This window comes from Bos indicus, chromosome 10, assembly GCF_029378745.1.
Source record: "Bos indicus isolate NIAB-ARS_2022 breed Sahiwal x Tharparkar chromosome 10, NIAB-ARS_B.indTharparkar_mat_pri_1.0, whole genome shotgun sequence".
NCBI lineage: Eukaryota > Metazoa > Chordata > Mammalia > Artiodactyla > Bovidae > Bos > Bos indicus.
The window spans coordinates 91,564,542-91,585,731 of record NC_091769.1 but is presented as its reverse complement, the minus strand read 5'-3'; the positions used below and the strand labels follow the sequence as shown (position 1 = coordinate 91,585,731).

General features: G+C 38.2%; 1 protein-coding gene across 10 annotated transcripts in view; it reads left to right on the top strand.

The window, feature by feature from the left end:
* The window catches only part of CEP128 (centrosomal protein 128), a 483,641-nt gene extending 466,772 nt beyond the window's left edge, over positions 1-16,869 (top strand). For all 10 annotated transcript variants that reach the window (XM_070797945.1, XM_070797947.1, XM_070797949.1 and 7 more), the window contains 2 exons: positions 8,671-8,779; positions 14,744-16,869. In XM_070797945.1, the coding sequence (XP_070654046.1) occupies positions 8,671-8,779; positions 14,744-14,871 (237 nt within the window). In that variant the 3' untranslated portion in view covers positions 14,872-16,869. The remainder of the gene's footprint in view (positions 1-8,670; positions 8,780-14,743) is intronic.
* The last annotated feature ends 4,321 nt before the right edge of the window (positions 16,870-21,190 follow it).

Below are 21,190 nucleotides of genomic sequence, written 5' to 3'. Positions count from 1 at the left end.
TCCCCTTGTCCTCCTGCCTTCAATGAGGAGCATCAGGGTCTTTTCAAATGAGTCAATTCTTTGCATCAGGTGGCCAAAGTATTGGAGTTTCAGTTTCAACATAGTCCTTCCAACGAGCACCCAGGACTGATTTCCTTTAGGATGGACTGGTTGGATCTTCTTGCAGTCCAAGGGACTCTCAAGAGTCTTCTCCAACACCACAGTTCAAAAGCATCAATTCTTTGGCACTCAGCTTTCTTTATAATACAACACTCACATCCATACATGACTACTGGAAAAATCATAGCCTTGACTAGACTGACCTTTGTTGGCATAGTAATATCTCTACTTTTTAATATGCTGTCTAGGTTGGTCATAACTTTCCTCCCAAGGAGTAAGTGTCTTAATTTCATGGCTGCAATCACCATCTGCAGTGATTTTGGAGCCCCCCAAAATAAAGTCAGCCACTGTTTCCACTGTTTCCCCATCTATTTGCCATGAAGTGATGGGACTGGATGCCATGATCTTCGTTTTCTGAGTGTTGAGCTTTAAGCCAACTTTTTCACTCTCTTCTTTCACTGTCATCAAGAGGTTCTTTAGTTCTTCTTTACTTTCTGCCGTAAGGGTGGTGTCATCTGCATATCTGAGGTTATTGATATTTCTCACGGCAATCTTGATTCTAGATTGTGCTTCTTCCAGCCCAGCATTTCTCATGATGTACTCTGCATATAAGTTAAATAAGCAGAGTGACAGTATACAGACTTGACGTACTCGTTTTGCTATTTGGAAACAGTCTGTTGTTCCATGTCCAGTTCTAACTGTTGCTTCCTGACCTGCATGTAGATTTCTCAGGAGGCAGGTCAGGTGGTCTGGTATTCTCATCTCTTGAAGAATTTTCCAGAGTTTGTTGTGATCCACACAGTCAAAGGCTTTGGCGTTGTCAGTAAAACAGAAATAAATATTTTTCTGGGACTCTCTTGCTTTTTTGATGATCCAGCAGATGTTGGCAATTTGATCTCTGGTTCCTCTGCCTTTTCTAAAACCAGCTTGAACATCTGGAAGTTCATGGTTCACATATTGCTGAAGCCTGGCTTGGAGAATTTTCTTTACTAGCGTGTGAGATGACTTCAGTTGTGCAGTAGTTTGAACATTCTTTGACATTGCCTTTCTTTGGGATTGGAATGAAAACTGACCTTTTCCAGTCCTGTGGCCACTGCTGAGTTTTCCACATTTGCTGGCATATTGAATGCAGCACTTTCACAGCATCATCTTTTAGGTTTTGAAAGAGCTCAACTGGAACTCCATCACCTCCACTAGCTTTGTTTGTAGTGGTGCTTCCTAAGGCCCACTTCACTTCTCATTCCAGGATGTCTGGCTCTAGGTGAGTGATAATGCCAGTTAATTGTCTTGGTAGTTTGTAATAAATATACCATAACATATTTATCCAAACAATCCTTGTTTCCTTTTAAATAGTCACTTTCAGGGAATAAACATTGGTTCCAGGAACCATCATTATAAAATATCTTTGCATCTCTCCCTTTGTTTCTGAAGTCAGTGACACATTTTTTTGAGTATCTTTGTTTATGGGAAATTTTTACCCTCTGTGAATATGTTTGGTTTTTGAAAATGGATTAAAATCATATACAGCCAAGTCTGAAATGGGTAAAAAAAAAAAAAAAACACACATACACAACAAAAGCTGAGTATACTCCTTTTTTTTTTTTAATGAGTCACTAAGAATATTAAATTTTTACACCATAAAATAGCAATTGAATATAGGTAAATTTATCAAATGGCCTGATCCAATACAGTATTTTTCATGAGTCTGTTCCTCTGTGGCTGAATGTGGCTTCATGTTTATTGCATTATGATTTAATTTTGGAAAAGATGGTTTGGGTTGTTAGATGTTCTGATTGTTCCGTGGTTCTGCTTGGGTAGATTAGAATTTCAGAATGTCAGTGCTAAGAAATCCTAGGAGATGATCTTGCCCAGCTCTGTCCTTTTCTTACATGAAGATACTGAGAGTGACAGTCTGCTACTTTCCACTTCCACAGAGCAGACCTTCAGGAACATGATCATTATTGAGTTCCTTATTGCATATGGCACCGTCCTGAACTGTGAAGATTAGGATGGGTAGGTGGAAATATAGAAAGAGGTGATCAAAGCCACAACCTTATGGAAGTTAAAAGCTATATAATGGCAGCCACGCAGATTGAGTTATGGAAGGCTAACTTGAAGTAAACTGTCCAGTTAGAACTTTCAAATAGGAATAAAGTTTACTGAGGAAAAGGTTAAGCTTTTTCAAGCACTAATGGAGAATTGGGAATAAAAATGGGGAACATTGTTAGGCTAGAGACAAATTCAAGAAAACATTTCTGCCACAGATTCAGACAAAAAAAGACAAGACACATAAGTGTCTTTTCCTTTTCTCTAGGGGAAGAGTTGGATAAATTAAAATTTTTTTAAAAATTAAATGCAGCATTTGTCTTATAAACTTTGAACTTATAATATTTCTGTGAGAAAAATACTTGGTGGGCATCATTAAATATTAATCATTAGAGATCAGTTTAGCAAAAAGATTTAGTCAAGTTGGAACAACTTTTAAGAAACCAATTACAATGTGTGTTATGAAAGAGAAGTGGAAGAAACCCAGGGAAAATATTAGAAATTGCAAGTTCCTTCACCCAGTGGAATTTTTGCAGGGAATTATGGCTAAATAGCTTGTTGAGACTTAAGACAGTAATAAAAATAGGTCCCTGTGCTAAGGATGTGAGAGTTGGCAAAAAACAAAAGCTTGCAAAGAATCTTCCTTTTTAACCAATACTTTTCAATATATAAGTATTTAATTGAAAAAATGTAGAAATTAGAAATAGCCATCTTATGGTGACCCTATAAACTTTACTTGCATAGAAAGTCCAAAAATTAAATATCAATATATAATTGGAGGATTTGAAGATATTGTTTTCATATTCTGACATGTTGATTTGTTCAAAAGGATAGTGAAATATTTTTCTTTTAGGGTGTTCTTCTAGGGATCATTTCATTATTTATTTCTAGGTAACCCTGGGGATTCTGGCAATCTTTTGAAGATTTGTAAAATGTTGAAACTTAAAGACATACAGCTGACCCTTGGACACCTCGGGAGTTAAGGGCACTGACCCTCAGTGCACTTGAAAATCCATTTGTAAATTGTAGTTAGCCCTCTGCATCCAAGGTATTATTTCTCATTCTTAGATTCAACCAATAGCAAATCATATCGTACTACAGTATATACTATTGGAAAAAAAAATCTGTGTTTAAGTGGACACACGCAGTTCAAGCATGTGTTGTTCAAGGGTCAACTGTTCATGGAGTCCCAGCTGTATGCCAACAGCTACTTTAGAATGAGCTGACATGGGGTAACTCGAGCCAAAACCATGGATCTATTATGTTCAGATGTGAAATTCTAAAGGCCTCAGGGAGTTGGAAGATGCACAGATAGAAAGGAGAGTTGTGTTCTCAGTCAGTGCTGGAAATCTTCACTTAATCATGCTTTCTATATAAAATGTGAAAGAGAAAAGCATAATAAAAGGTTTCCCACTAAAAAGATGCTTAGATGATTACGGGCCAATAAGAGAAAGGAAAACTCAAGGGAAAGCAGACACACTCATATTTGCCCACTGATGCCTGGACTGAGAAAGACAGTGAAAAGGACAGGAGTGGAGGTGTAGATCTGGGCATCTTGCTGAATGAACCAGCTGGTGTAATGACAGCCTCAGAGTGTACCTCCCAGAGGAAGGAGAAGTCCACAAGGGTCGTCAAATCCTATTCATTCTTGCCAAGGTAGGGTTTTACATTTCTGAAACAAAACCAACTGGCATCAAAGCACAGATTATATCTTTTCTGTTTACAGAAAAAGGACCTCTTATATTTTTAATGATGCAACCAGCTTCTTGGCATATCACAGTTAAAAATATGGCACAATTTGGAAAATGTGGAAAAATATTGAAAAGAAAATAAATAGCAAATTTTTTTAAAACCTATTTGCTTAATTTAAAGGTGTATGTTTCCCAATTCTTACTTATAAATACCTTTTTACGTTGAAATCATTATTTGTTGACAATTTTATTTCCTCTTTATTTAGCACTTTATATATATAAATGAATTACATATATATATATGAATTTTCTCTATGATCATCATTATGGTTATGCCATAGTTTATTTCCCAATCTCATGTTGTTGAAAATTTAAAATTAATTTCAGCTTTTTTCTACTATAATCAATTGATTAATATCCTGGTATAAAAATCTTTGTCCATATCTTGAATTTATTAACCTAATCTAGATGCCTAGAAGTAGAAGTACTGGCTGACACATTTTAAGGCTGTTTACTTATACCCATTTTGTCTAAGTTGTCTAAATTATTGGCAGAGTTGTTCATATTTCCTAATTACCTTCTTAATGTCTATAGGCATAATAGTATATCCTCCTTTCATTCTACATATATCTTCCCTCTTTTTTCCCTAATCAGTCTCTGAAGAGATTTTTAGATCTTATTGCTCTTTAAAAAAAAAAAAAAAAACCCACTATGGGTTTCATATTTTCACTGTTTTTCTGCTTTTGATTTAATTGACCTTTGCTCTTTATTATTTCCTGCCTTTTACTTAATTTATGCTTAATTTGCTGTTCATGTTCTAGTTTCTTAAAGTGGAAACTTGGATTATCAATTTGAGACTTCTTCTTTTGTAATATACACATTTTAATGTTCTACATATCCCTCCAAATACACTTTTAATGCCTTCTCACAAACTCTGATAAATTGTGCTTTTATTTTCATACAAGTAAATTTTTTTTAAATTTTTCTTTTGATCTCTACTCATGAGTTACTTAGAAGTATGTCCTTTAATTTCTAAATATTTGAGAATTTTCAGATATCCATCTGTTGTTGATTTCTTCCGTCACTCCCTGTGGTCAGACAGCATCCTTTGTATAATTTCAGTCATCTTAAATTTATTGAGATTTGTTTTGCCACCAAGCATATAATGTATTTTGCAGAATGTTGGATGTGCACTTGAAAAAAAACTTGTAATCAGCTGTTTTGGGATAGAGTATTCTATAAATACCAGTTAGGTCTAGTTGGCCAGTAGCATTGTTCAACTCAATTCTTTATCTAAATGTTTTGTGAGAGAGTTACTGAGTTAAATGAGTTGCTGAGAGAGGAATGTCGAAATATCCAACTATAATTATGTGTGTGCTTGTGTTCAGTCGTGTTGACTCAGTGGCCCCATGGACTGTAGCCCGCCAGGCTCCTCCGTCCATGGGATTTTCCAGGCAAGAATACTGGAGTGGGGTGCCATTTTCTTCTCCAAGGGGTCTTCCCAGCCCAGGAATCAAACCTATGTCCCTTGCCTCTCCTGACTGCAAGCAGATTCTTTATTGCTGAGCCACAGGGGAAGCCCAATAACTATAATTATAGATTTGCATACTTTTTCCTTATAGTTCTACCAGTTTTGCTTCATATATTTTGACACTGGGTTAATATATACATACAATTTAGCACTGTTATCCCTTTTCCTTCAATTTTTTTTTACTTATTCAACAACTCATATTTCTATTTTCGTATGTAGAAAATGAGGACGTTTAATACAGTTGGCCCTTGAACAACATGGGTTTCAACTGCGTATGTCCGCTTATATGCAGATTTTTATCGAGTAAATACTGCAGTACTACACAGTCTGCAGTGGATTGAATTCATAGATGCAAACTACGGATACGGAGGGCCAACTACAAGTTATATAAGGATTTTTGCCTGTACAGAAGGTCAACACCCCTAACCCCTGTGTCGTTCAAGGGTCAACAATATAGCCTTTCTCTCCAGCAAACCTATAATGAATGACTTCCAGTTTCTTATGAAATTCTCATGGTTAATGAAAACTGTCTATCATTTGCTAACACCTCCGGCTTTCATCTTAAATGAAACTGAACTCCCTTTTGGTACATGAAAATGATGCTTTTAAGTCATTTTAGGATTATGTTCATGCATTTAGCTCAGAATAAATGGATTTTTATAAATGTGTGTGTGTGTATGCATGCATATGTGAAGCGAAAGTCACTCAATCGTGGTTGACTCTTTTGCAACCCCGTGGACTATACAGTCCATGGAATTCTCTGGATCAGAATACTAGAGTGGGTAGCCATTTCCTTCTCCAGGGTATCTTCCTGACCCAGGAGTTGAACTGGGAGCCCTTCAATTCCCCAGGGATTGAACCCAGATCTCCTACATTACAGGCAGTTTCTTTACCAGCTGAGCCACCAGGGAAGCCCAAAAATACTAGAGTGGGTAGCCTATCCCATCTCCAGGGTATCTTCCTGACCCAGGAGTTGAACTGGGGTCTCCTGCATTGCAGGGGGATTCTTTACCAGCTGAGCTATCAGGGAAACCCATGCATGCATATATATATACACACAGACACACACACACATACATATTTAGTCTTTTAACCTTTCTTTGGCATTTCATACATATAAGTGTGACAAAGAAATACAATATAAACTTGGTACCTAGTGCAGAGAACAGCAGCTAAGTCATCAGAGAGTCATGCTGAGTGAGGCCTTGCTGTATGTGAGTTTTGAGGAAGCTGTCTGGGCCGCCTCAGTTCAGGTCAGTCCCTCAGCCACGTCCGACTCTTTGTGACCTCATGGACTGCCTGCAGTTGTTTCATCCAGCATTTTTGGCACCATTCTCAATCCCTTTGTCTCCCTTGACCCCAGTCATCCCCAGTACCTATCTTTTAACTGGTATTCCCACTTCCATGTTTGGGGTACTCCAGCCTGTTTTCCACAGAGGCCAGAATAATCTTTGAGAAATACACATGGAAACATATCATTCCTCTCCTCAAAACCACTGATTGCCTTCTGATCGTACCTAAGGAAAAAAATCCGCACGCCAAATCCGACCTCTGGATATCACTTCAGTCGCTTCCCCAGGCTCAGTGTGCCTAAGCCGTGGGCTTTCCCTCAGTTCTTCAAACACACCGAACTCTTTCTCACCTCAGCACCTCCACAGGAGTCTAGAGCACCACTCTCTCACCACCTCACTGGGACTCCTCACCTCCTACTTTTTCCGTCCTCCACGTACGATTTTCATCTGGCTGATTCATTGGTTCGTACTCAGCACTCAAGTATCGCCTTCAATATCATCTCCAGAGGTAACTTCTCTGGACCTCAAATCTAAATGTAGTTCTTCCTATTATTTACTCTTCTTCTTATAGTTCTTACCAGAGTTTTTAACTGAATTGTGTTTTGTATAGTTTGTTTAATGTTTTTCCCTTCTGCCATCCTTCAGGATCATTTGCATCGATGTTTTATACTTGCTCTTTGACCAGCACATAGTAGGTGCCAAATAAGTAATTATTGAATGAATGAATGAGTATGAGGAAGAAAAATGAAGTGTAGCAGATAATTAGAAAACATTTAGGAGGGAAAATATGCAATTTTTACTATTTATCAATGAAAGGTATATTAAAGCATCTGTTTTCTAACCTATTTAGCTAGTAAAATTATTCAAAGATAACTCCCCTTTTCAGCTAAGATTTGAGGAAAAGGAAAATTTCATAGAATCCACAAGGGTTCATTTTTGCTTATGTACTAAATATTGTTGAATGAGTAACAATATTTATAATCATGGAAAGCAGTCTAGGTAAATGTATTTAAAACCATCAAATTGTTTTTATTGGCACAGTATTTCCACCCAAGCATTTGTCATAAGGAATATTGCTAACCATGGGAAAGTTTATATATTTAAATATATTTTTCACAGTGTTATTTATAGGAGTAAAACATTGAAAAACCACCTAAATGCCCAGAAAAGTAAGACTTGAGTAAAGCATAGTATATTCACTAGGTATATATGAGTGGGGGGTAGTGAAAGTGTTAGTCACTCAATCGTATTCAACTCTTTGCAAACCCATGGGCTGTAGCCCGCCATGTTCTTCTGTCCATGGAATTCTCCAGACAAGAATACTGGAGTGGGTTTCCATTTCCTTCTTGAGGGGATCTTCCTGACCCAGGGATCATACCTAAGTCTCCTGCATTGCAGGCAAATTCTGCACCATCTGAGCCACCAGGGTAGCCCCTTATGTGAGTAACATAAGCTAAAGTAACATAAACTAAATATAAGGATTTTCTACAACTTTATATTAGTGCCTCTGCTGTTGTTGTTGTTTAGTCGCTAAGTCATGTCTGACTCTTTTGCGACCCCATGCACTGTAGCCCACCAGGCTCCTCTGTCCTTGGGATTTCCCAGGCAGGAATACTGGAATAGGTTGCCATTTCCTTCTCCAGGGGATCTGTCTGACCCAGGGATCAAACCCTTGTCTTCTGAATTGACAAGCAGATTCTTTACCTCTGAGTCACCGGGGAAGCCCATTTATATTATTAAATATAAATAAATGAAGAGCGCAGAGTTTTACAGTAAAATTTACAAATCTTATCCACACGGGGGAAAAAAGAGTCTGGAAAGAAATATGTCATATTGTCATGGCTTTAGGTGATTTCCTTCTCTCTCTCTTTACATGGATTATAATATTAAATTATGGTATAACATAGCTTGTATCTTGAGGTTCAGTTTTATTTTCAGTACATTTAAGTGAATCCTGAGCCTTACATATTGCAATGATTTGAACTGAAATGCCCGTGCTCTCTTTTTTTAGGATGACAGAAACTTTGCTGAAAGCTCCCATGCTTATGGGTTAGATCAGTCATCTTGTTGGCAGGATCACAGTCGCTTCCTGTCTAGTCCACGATTTTCCCACTTGAACTGTAAGTAATGATGCCCAGTACTAGCTTTAAAATTGGATTTAAGAAAATTCAGTTCATGGAAAGATTAAAGTGAAAGACCAGAGCTTGATAGTAATATTCATGTTGTAATTTTGAAAAAGTTTTCATTATGAACCATACAAATAATGCCCAAGGACATTTATAATATTAACCAACTTACTAAAAATATATGGAATCTCTTCTTTTTAGACTTTACACTTCTCACAAAAACTTAAAACTGAATCACTAAATCTTAATTAAGCAGTTTTTTTGGCATGGAGATTGCTAGTAACTGTGGATGAGTGAGTAAGGAAGTTAGATTGTATTGTAATAAAATCCAAGTCTTCAAAAAGTAGTAAAACTATTCAGATATATCTAATTTTGTACCAAGAATAAGGATATGAAAACTATTATTGTGTAGGTTTCATTCTGTGAATAACATACTGTAAATATTAATAAAAGGTTATAACATTAACAAAGTGTGAGTCTGCTGACCCAGAATACCTTCCCCCACTTGTACTTCTCCTTGGATGCAGTGTCCTTAAAAAAACCTTCAGAACTCACAGTTTTAAGTATGGTTGCTGTTATGAGTGCTCACAATGCACATTACAAATTTCCTTTGAAACCTTTCTTGGAAAATTATGGAATTATTTGCTATTCAGTGACATTTCATTTACTGATTCTTCTCTTCACCCAAGAGTGAACTCCATGATAGGGGTGATGTTTATACACCACTGTTTCCTCAGCATTCTATATGGAACTTGGCACACAGTAAATGCTCAGTTAATGTAAGATGAATGAGTATATGAATTTTTTTATTTCAAGTCCACTTCTATCCAAGCCATTTGGGATTCAAATGTTAATAGATTCTTGTTTAGATCATCATTTAGCTCTTCAGTTTCCCATGGACATAGAGTTTGTACATTCAGTTGGACAGTGCTGTCATTTTAAAAAGCTAGGTTTCTATAAAATAAAATATCAAAATTAGCCACAAAGAAGTAGGTCAAATAGAAACTAATAACTCATTTTTTATGATTTATATTCATGGATTCATTGAATAAATATTTATCAGTTTCTGACAAATGGTTTGGCTTCCATTATATCATGATTATTTTATTCCAACAGCTAAGCATTTTCCCTTTCCTGTCCTAACCCCATTTTTCCAAGTGATTTTATATATTTTCGTAAACCCTCTGCTATTCTAATCTGGCAGTCACCCTTCAATTTGGATCATATCTCAGGTTGGTTCTGATACTTCAGAATATGATATATATGTAGTTATACAAAATTTTTATTTTTCATATTAAGCAATGGAAAAATTTCCTCAGGTCTGTTTGATGTATGAAAACATGGAAGAGGAGGAGGGTGGGGACCGAGCACCAAAAACCAACATGGTACCCCATCCGTTAAGACATCAAGAGCCTGGAAATAAGCAGCGGCAGGCTATGAGCACAGAGGGCTTTGTTCTACTGGCATTTCATTCTGCCTTTATAACTTGCAGAAAGCTCCTTAGAAAGGTTCCTCCTTAGAAAGGCTCCTAGAAAGGTTCCTTTGAAGACATTAAGGGGAAAACATCAACATTTTTAGAATTTTATTTAATATTATGACAGGCAGTAGAAGAAACTGTATTTGGCTTTTCACTCCGTAGCATTTCATGACTAACACTGGTCATTTCCTAAGATGTAGTACTCACAGGCTGCTGTAGGCTTCTATATAAATACACTGACACAGAAAATTAAGTAAGAATCAGGAAAAATATCATTGAGAACATTATTTGGATAAGGAAATACTTTATTAGCCTATATTATATAATCTGACTGAAAAAATAGCTTAAAAAGTAAACCTCTTTATTAATTTATTGATTATTTATACATATCCATATATTTTGCTATTCTTTTTAACAAGTTTTATGATTTTCCTCCCATACGTACCTCCCCCATGTTTTTAAGGATACTTTAAAAAGTTTAATCATAGGTACCTATTGTTACTCATTTCAGGTGATTTAATAAACATTTCTAGAAATAATATTTATTCTAATTTACTTTTCTGATGAACTTTGAATTTTCTGTATGTTTTTCATGATGGATTTTGGAATTGAATTATGATCACCCTGGATACTTCTCCATTTTTTTGTGGTACACACAATTTCAGCTTAGTTATAGAAGTTATCCTGTCCTAAAAATTTTCTTGACACTGCAAAATTAAAACGGAAATTTGTCAAGATCAACAAAGAGAAAAATGGAGCCTGCAGTAAGTTGATAATACAGGGAACAAAAGACATCTTAAAAATATGAATGTCCTCAGAGATATGAGGAGGTAGTGCATCCAGTAAAAATAAGAGCAAGATGCTATGAAAAAGGAGCACGAGCTAGGCGGCCTCGGAAATGTTCAATATGATAAACGAGAAAGGTGGGAAACGACAAAGTTGAGAAACCTCAAAGAAAGCAGAAGATAAGGAAAAAGGGCAATAGAAGAGAGAAAATATTCAGAAAAACCAATATAGGAAGGACAGACCGTGACTAGTGAGAGGCCTGGAGAGAGAGGACAAGAAAGCAGGACAAAGGCCAGAAGTGGGCAGATGACACGGCCCGCCCAGTAAATGGCTATTGCACAGCTGTCGCCCTGAGGTTTTTTCTTCCCCTTCCTCCTGTATGGTGGATGCCCTGTTTCTTTGGTCACCCCCGGCCTTCCTCTGCTGATTTCAGTTCTTTTGCGGGAGCACATCCAAGAAAGGGAGGTAAATTTTTCATTTTCGTATTTCTGAGAATGGGTTTCTTCCATTCACACTTAACTGAGACTTTGGCTGGCTATAAAATTCTGGGTTAAAAAAGACTTTCCTTCTGAAGTCATCACACAGTTATCTTCCAAAATCTAGTGTTGCTATTGAAAAACCTTCTGTCCTTTCCATTTGACTCCCATTCCTCTGACATGATCGTTTTCACCATTGCTATCCCCCTGCACCTTGGCCTGGCAACTTTTAGGATTGTCTCTTTAACCTCTTTGAGTTTTGTGATGGTATGTCTCCCATGAGTCTTGTTTTACTGAGTTTTCTACGTATTTGCTCTGGGGTTTTTTAATCTGGACATTCGTATTCTTCAATTCTCTCATAGGGAAGGAAGAAACAAAAGATTCTACCAGGAAAAGCTTTAGGAAATAAAAAAAAAAAACTGGATAGATTATTGGATTCATTTGAGCACTTAGAAAAACTAGTAGGTACATGACAGGTCTAACTGAGCTATTAGAAACAATTGAGGGTGGTTATGGAGAAAGAGTAAATAAAAATACATAAAAACACAGGTCAATTACTAGCTCCAGGAAAAAAATGAAAAGAAACAGTGTCAGAGTAGCCCTATTAGGTTTGTATGAGCCATATTTACAGTCAATATAAATACTCACTATTGACATAACTGGGAGTCCAGACGTAACTATATAGGGAGGATGGGGTGAAGGGGAGTGGATGGGTGTGGATACGTCTAAAAACGATAACTCAGAAAATAGCAATATGAGCTGCTTTTTCTCTCAAAAATTGAAGTAAATACAGAAAATAAAGCTAAAAGAGTTGATTGTGGTTGACTCCCGGGAGCAGGTGTGTGGGTTGGGAGGGAAAGGGCAAGAGGCCGCAGTCTTTTCCACGTAGTCCTTTGGTGCTGTTTGATATGTGTATGTATGGACACTCTGGCTAAAAAGGAATCTTATAAAAATAAAATGCTACTAAGAAAACTCCAGCTTTTATGTCTGACTAGCATGTGGTGGATTTTGCTTTCACCTTCTGAATGCACCATGAAAGCTGTTGGGGAGGGGGGCGGTTAGAGCAGCTGAGACCTGCGTGGAGACAAGGGGGGAAACTGAGGTGCTGAGGTTGACGCGAGTTTCTGAGCCCACGGAACAGGCTCCTTCTGACTCAGGTTGGGATTTGCCCTGGATGGGGCTCTTTTGTCTGTGCTGAAGACGCTAAGGCACTGATGCTGCTGATTTCGGTGCCCTGTCAAAACTGTGACCTAACGAAAGTGCAGAATCACTGACCATGGAAAAAACAAAGGAAATGGGAAAATACTGCATAATTTGTGGTCTCTGAAATGACCCAGCCTTAATGGAAGTTTGTTTTCAGTAGTAATTTATGTCAGCTTTGTGTAGTTCAGGTCAATTCAAGAAAAGGTAGATGCTTCCCTGCCAGGAAGACGGGGAGAAATGTATAAATTGTAAGTTTATACGACCATTGGAAATAGGAACACAGAAATCCATTATTTAGAGCCATGATTACTACCAAATTTATCCTGGCTGGCTGGAAGCTATGGCCGTGATTCAGGACACTCTTTTAGCAGGCTTGGATTCCATTACCTGTAGCCTGTAGACAGTGGGGGCTTAGTGAGGGAGACTCATGATGCCAGCTTTGGAAACTGTCACTTTTACTTTTTTATAAGTAGTGACCGACCACTGGTCTCCATGGATAGCTCCTTGTAGGCTAAAGAACACAGTTTCCGGACTGGGCTTTCACTCCCAGGGCCCAGACCAGACTGGATTTGAGTGAAGTCTGGAGCAAACTGATGACTTCTCGACATCTCGAGTGCTTTGAAATTCAAATGCTAAATGTTGGTGGAGTTGGTATCTATCAACTCAATTTTAAACATAAATGCAGATTGCAATTTTTCTATAATTCTAGCATTGTTGTAAATAATGTTTATTTAAATATATATATATATATAAATAAATAATCCCAGAAAGAAAGGACTGTAGTTTTTTCATGGGGTTACTTTAGGAGTTGAAAGTGAATCTTACATATTAATTTAACTTGAAATTCTTAGAAAAGCAAATCAATGAAAGTTAATAAAAAAACTTTTTTTTTTTTCACTTCCTTACTTCAGATACTGCTGCTCTAAAAAGAAAAGTTAGTGTAGTTAATATGTGTTAAAGGTGAAATGACAGGACATTCCTGGACCAGGACCTCCCAGTGACTGGGAGGTTATAACTGAGCTGAAACCTGAATGGCAAGAAGAACCAGCTGAGTTAAAATTGGGTAGGACGCATCTTCCTAGTCCAGGGGCAGAACTGGAAAGACCCCAGGGGGAGAAAAAGAGGAAGGAGAATGAGTGAGGGAGAGAGTGATTGGGGGAGAGCGTGGCAGGACATGAGGTCCCGCGGCAGCCTTTTCAGCCACCAGCAGATGTTCGGATTTTATTCTGATTTCACTGGGAGGCCATGGAGGGTGTGATAGGAAGGGATAACGCAGCAGAGTGGCATAGTCTGATGAACATTTTAGACAGGTAATTCCGGTGTGTGGAAAACGGGGAAAGATGAAAATAGGAGAGAAAATGGTGGCTTGGGCTGGAGTGATGGTATTAATAATAGAGATGGTGTGAGGCAGAAGGACTCAGGTGAAATGGAAGGCAGACTCCTCGGAACTTACCCTTAAATGGGACGGGTCCAGCAGGCAGGCCATGGAAGGAAGGAACCAAGGTTTCAGAAACTGGGTGCATGAGTATATCATTTTCTAAGATGACGAAGAGCAAGGGATAGGCAGGCAGCCGAGATGAAGAAACCAAGTGGGAGGGCTGACTGATATATTTGGATATAGGCATCTGGAGCTCAGAAGAGAGGTAAGAGGTGGTAGAAAAACATTAACCTAGATTCCACATCTAGGCTCAGTTTCCTTTTGTGTAGAACAGAGGTTTCTATAAAAAGGAAGCCCTTCAGATTTCTTCTTCTAAAAGTCTCTGTGCTTTAATGTCACTATATACTAATCAACACCCGCCTTCTACCCTCACTCTTCAAATCCAAAACAAACAAATGACATGGATATGTGGGGTTTTTTTAATATAGTAAATTATTTTATTCCTCAATTGAAGATTTGGTAGTCCATGTAAAGCTTGCAGAAAACTAGTAATCAAATGCAACGATTGCTTATAGCTTTGTCAAGCCAGGGGTTATATTCATCCAGGTGTATTTTTCTCTTTTCTCTCACCCTGCCAGCATTTACCCAAAGAACAGTCGCTCCAGACTCACCTTCAATCAAGGAAGATGCCCCAAGTTTACTGATGGATGAAAGAAGTCCACAACCCAGAAAGGAGGAATACGAAAGCAAAAACAGCAAAATGTAATTAGTTACTCTACCTGAGTGTTTTACAAATAGTAGTATATGTATCCTTGCCACAGTTTGGCCCAGATAATCTAGCAGACGTGTCTGAAGCTTCTGCTCTTCAGCATTGCCAAACAGCGACTGAGAGACAGTGCAGCTGGTCTTTGCGGATGATATAAGTTAAACCAATCCAAACAATATCAGCTTGTGAATGACATACAGCCAACTTACTGGCAACTTACACCAGCAGAGAAAGAAGAATATTTTTCACCTTGCATTTTCCATTTTCAGGGGTAGTCAGTCACATTTTTCTGACCAAAATTTGGATTTATAATTGAGGTCTTTCAAAAATGACTGGCTGAAAAAAGAGGAATATGTGTTCTCCTTGAGGCAGAAGTTGCGGGCACTTTGAATTCAGGGCGCATTTGTATAGAAGTGATTTTATTTTGATGCTTTCTCCCTCATAAATTATCATGTGTTATAACATGTCATGGAGATATGCATATATAACATTAGACAGTCCACTTTATAAATGCTCAGGATTGTTAACATCCATCATCTCAGCAGTCTGTTACTACATGCAGTATCTTAAAATTATTTCCAATTATCCATTTTTGTAACAATGAAGAATTTACAAATGAAATCTGAATTGTTAGAGTTACAAAGAATTTGTAGCATAATTTATTTATTTGTCTTTTTGTGGCCAAATATCCCACTGTGATCACTCCGGTCATATCCTGGACCTTCTTTGGTTTACTCTGACCGGAATCATTAGCACCAAACTCCTGTGTCCATGAGATTTACTTGCCAAGAGTTCTAGTATAATCTGTTACTATCTGTCTAAATTCTTAGAGTGTCTTAAGAGTCTTTCTCAACATCAAAGTGTTTTTAAGAACCTATTCTCTTTACATGTTGATTTACCAATGAAGAAAATTTTTTATTAAATGCTAAAGAAGAGTACACAGCCAGGAACTAAATCCCACTGGGTCGTGATGGAAAGATTCTGAACAGAGAAAAGGACAATAAAGCAGCGTCTTCATAACGTGCATTACATTTCGTGTTCGTTAAAATCCACTTGCTGTTTAGAGCTCTCACATTTCATAAAGATGTTTCTTGTTCTACTCAAGATATGTTCTCCTAATTTACCGTATTTAAATGTGCAGAAGAAATGGCATTCTCCATGAACTCAAATGCAACAGTTACTACAGAAGACAGAATGTTTTATTTCACAATTTACCAGTACAGCGTATACAACCTCTGATAATGCAGTCATGCATTTTATCATTTGTTCATCCAAAAACCTTTTACTGAGTTGTTGCTATAGGCTAATCACGGGGTTAAGAAGGAAAACGAGACCCAAAAACAGGTGCGCGTGTCCCAAACTTTATTTGGCATTAGGAGTTACATGAAAAAGGAGTGATGTGCTCATGCAGGCTGGAGAAGTTCTGGAGTAGACACCACTAAGCAGGCTTGGTTTGGTTGTGTCTAACCTTAACCTTGAGACTTGGAGCTGCTAATGTGCCAACGAGCACCAGAGGTTTCAGTGCAAGTGGAATTATTACCCTTTAGTAATATCTGGGATATTGAGAAATTATGTCAGTATTTTCATTGATGTTTTAACTAATACCATTTTTATCTACATGGATCTAAATGACTGGGAAGAAAACAAGGGAGAAATTAACAGGTTTTACTTAAATCCTACAGGTAGATGTTAGATAGCTTTTCATTTACTGCATTACTAGGAACTTCATGTGGTCCATTCTATTTAATAGAAACTGATCTAAAACATTATTAGCTTTTCGTGGGGGAATAAAAACATTATTAGCTTTTTTAAAAAATCTGTGGTCATTAGAAAAAGTTACATCAGGCCAGTTAAGCCTGAAAAGTGGAGGTAGCTCAGGTTTTGTACTTGGCACATCCTTGAAAGCATGTTAGGTGATGATTTTATAACAGAAAAGGATCTTATAAAAGGCCTTTTTTTTTAATCTGGAAAAAAAATAAAGCATTGTATATTACTGAAGTCCCTATACTATGGTTGGATGAATGAAGGTGTCTGACTTTAAGTATGGAACACACAAGAACTTCAAAGGCAAAGTCAACTTTTTGTGAGCAACAATTTTGTCGAAATACCTTGGCCCTCTGTTTATATGGAGTTAAATCCAAGGACCTGTCTCCTCTGAGGATTTTTCCTATCTCTTGCAGTCACCATAAGCTTGAGTTGGAAATTTAAAAGGAATGCTAAGGAAACACTAATAGTTTGTTTTGTACATTTCAGAAGCCAGAACGGTTTTCCCTTTACGCACCCCTTTGGCAGGATAACGTGTGATATCAGCCCCATTGAGCTGAGGCTGGTCGGCCATGTTGCTCATAGCACTAGGACATTGGACAGGATAAACCTTATTCTGGAAATGATCGTGGTCCCAGACTTAATTTGAAGATTGACCTTTTCAGTTTAATAATTTTGATTCTTCTGGCCATCTTTCTCCCTAAACACACTAAACTTCCACTGAAGTTACTGAAGGCCGCAGATGGGAGAAACACAGCTGGGAGAAATCTGGCTTGATGTTTTTCCCATTGGCTAAGGTTATTATTATTTCCTTGACTAATGTCTGATTTGAAGGCTGGAAACCAGTTGGTTATATAACATCTTATGCATCCGGCTTACCAGAATCACGAAGTTGCCTTCTTGTTACAGTTTACATATTTTTACTAATAGATATATTTACTATTTTTACTATAGCTGAACAAAACCGCGCACATAAGGCGTTTGAATTTAAAGGTTATGTGGATAAAAAGCACCTCCCTGCTTGGCTAAGAATGCAGTTAAGTCTCTTTTTCTTCATTTTCCTCCTTTCAACTGTGGCAAATGCATAAGGCTCAGGTCAGAGGTATGTAAAGGCTTCTTATAATCACAGTGATTATTACACTAATAATATATAGATTAGTTCCCTAATCTATATCGGATCTTATCGTTAAAAAAACAAATAATTGTTTTGTGTAGGACTTAAATCTTCCATATAATTAGGTGTTGTATTTACTTTGCAACCCCTTTTTAGGAAGGGGTAAATATCTCAAATTGTTTTACTGAGAATTTGTACTATAAGCCCAACTACATATTATATGGTGAAGGCCAAGATGTGAATGATCACTGAGGAAGCGATTCCTTTTCCAAGATTCTTACACCCCTCCCCAAACAAACTGTCCCAGTGTTTTCTCTCAACTTAAAACAGAAAATTTGTGATTTTCGTGGCCTTCAAATGCGGAAGCTATCCTCACGAAAGCATCTGGTTTTCTTGGATCAAAAGTAAACCATGAACCTTCAGCTGGAAAGTAAGTTTGGGAAAGTTTGTATATAAAGGCATTTCATGCTCTGAAGTATGATACGAAAATAGTCACATCTTTCAACTTTTAAGTTCCCAAAAGTTTAGCAGTAAAAACATATCAGCTTATTCCCTATTTCAGGAAAAAAATTTAAACCATGAAAGATTCCATTTAGTTTCATTTCCGTACAAAACACAACACATCTCATTTAAGGCTAGGAGAAGTGCTTACATCTAGAAGCAGAACTTTGGATTCTAAGCCCCCAAATAAATTTCAAGGAAGTCTCCCTTGCTTTTGATCAGTAACAAAGTAAACGATTTTGCTGTGCTCTGGTAAAACCAGCTGAACCTTCAAGTTCTAAGCTCATCTGTCCCCATCTTAGCCTCTGTGGCTCTATCCACCCCATGCCTACGTCCCACCCAAATCCAAGCCCAAACCAAGTCACTTGGAGTTTTACCAAGTCAGCCTCTACTACTCACCTCTGGAGTCTGATAGGTCTCCGTAGCCTACAATGAAGGGGCTGGCTGGCTGGTGTTTATAACACCTTCATGTCTTTAAGGACTGGCCAGTTAAAAGATTTGAGTGTCACATGTCTTGGACTACTCTCCTGGTTGAAAACCCAGGAATACTTCTGTAGCTGGTATCTTTTCCTCCATAATACAGCTTAACTCTGACATAGTGCAAAGCCATGAGACAAACATCGGCTTGAACTTGCTGCCTTGCTCTCTGCAGGAATATGTGGTATTTCTAAACATAGCAGATGTTAGTGCTCTTTCAGGACAGTAAAAACAACAAACATATAATCTGATGGCCTCCACTTTTCAGGGGTTTTCCAGGTGGCGTTAGTGGTAAAGAACCTGCCTGCCAATGCAGGAGACATAAGAGAAATGGGTTCGAGCCCTGGGTTGGGAAGATCCCCTGGAGAATCCTGTGGACAGTGGAGCCTGGCAGGCTACAGTCCATAAGGTCGCAAAAATACACAACTGAAGCAACTTAGCATGCACACACCACCTTTCAGAATGTAAAACCTTGTGCTTTTGAGCATATAGGGGGGGCATGAAAAAAGGGCTGCAGTAGTCAAATTAGAGTCATACATTTATAACCTGTAATTGTAACAGTAACTTGCTGTTCTACGGCATTGGCTGCATGCTTGCCATTCCCTGGAATGAATGCTGTTTTCCTCAAGCTGGCAGATGGTGGACATTTATGCCCAGACTGTCTTCTATCATCTCTCCATAGATCCTCACGAGTTGACACCCTCTCATTTTTCATCCTTTGGTAAAGCATTTTGACTGGCATTATTTAAATAAAAAGCAAAAATTACCATTTATCCTTAAATATAGGAGCTCTGTGTCATCTGTATACTCGACTGAAAATAAAAGATCAGAATACTGGCTTGAAGCAGTATTTTTTTAAACAAAATTAGTGGATTTTAAACCACCACCAGTTCAGATGTCATAATTTAAGAGAAAATATCTTATTCTGAGGGAAAGGAGGATAACATCATATGTTCGTTTGTAACTAGTTGGACAATCTCCTTTAGATTCTGACTTCATGTTTTTGTAAAATCATGCTTTTTCTGAAATTGTTACCAAGCCTCCAGAGTTGGTCCCCCAGTGAGGGTCCTTCTGCCCAGTGTTGATCAAGCCAATAGAAGAAGAAGCAAAGAGGAGCCTTATTCTTTGATCAGAGAATGAGGAGGTATGAGCTCTGGAGGACACAGTCTCCTGGACTGGCCATGGCTGGGGCTGCTTTATAGGGGTCCCAGCAGCAGGGAGGGGCAGGGTGCAGGGGTCTGGTGAGGGGGGCACAGCTGGGCCACTGAGACCCCAGATCAGTGTTGACACCTTGGGCGGTGTCTCTGCACAAGGCCGGCCACCATCATCTTAAATCAGTGTTGTGAGTTGCCTTCAGCATAGCCCATCAGAGCTCTGTCCAGAATGGCCATTTGGCCCTGGGAACTCTGGTCTGAAAGGCCAGATTGGAGGCGTCTGCATGCTATAAGCAAGTGGAACTAGACTAAGGACCAAGGGGGGAAAGTTACATTTTATTTTATTACCCATATTCTATTTTTATTTCCTGTGAGTTTTTTATGGGCTTTGCCTGTGACAGTGGGACACATCTTATTTTTATGATATGTTTTCCATCAAATTACAGTCTCCTTTTTTTTCCCCCTTGCAAATATTTCAATTTATTTCTGAATCATTTGAGGCCACCAAGGGTTCAGATGGCTTTTAAAAGCCCCAGCTTGGCCAACAGCGTGAAAACTTGTACTTTAAGATAGTGCATCTCTCTTTGTTCTTGACATAATATATTTCAAGTGAAATTTTTTTTTTCCCTTCAAGTTTCTCTCATTTCTTCCCCTGGGATCCATAGTCATTTCCTCAAGCATCTTTGGAAGCTAACTGTGTCCTTGATTTGGGCCAGCTTGTAGACTGGAGTCATGCTCACGTGCCTGGGCAGGCATTTTAAGATACCAAGACAATGCCACCATAAAGAGTGAGATTAACACATGAAACACAAGTTGTTTTTTTTAATGATCTGGCTGATCTGTCAACTAGGTGTGAAAGACTTTTCTTGGTAAGACAAGATTGTTTCTTTTCATCCTTGTGTGATGATACACAGCTGTTTTTTAAGCACTTTGGCCATCTGATGAGAGGAGCTGACTCATTGGGAAAGACCCTGATGCTGGGAAAGAATGAGGGCAAGAGAAGAGGGTGACAGAGGATGACATGGTTGGATGGCTTCATTGACTCAATGGACATGAGTTTGAGCAAACTCCAAGAGCTAGTGAAGGTCAGGGAAGCCTGGTGTGCTGCAGTCTAGCATAGGGTCACAAAGAGTCAAACACGACTTAGCAACTGAACAAAAATATGTATTTTATATATCAGGACTTATTTCTATCCCTTTTTTATTTTTTAACCTTAAAGCCAACAGAGCAATTCCCAAATTATGCGTCATGTTGGACTTAGGATTTAAAATCTAAATGTCTTAATATATCCCCTTACAAGACATTTTTT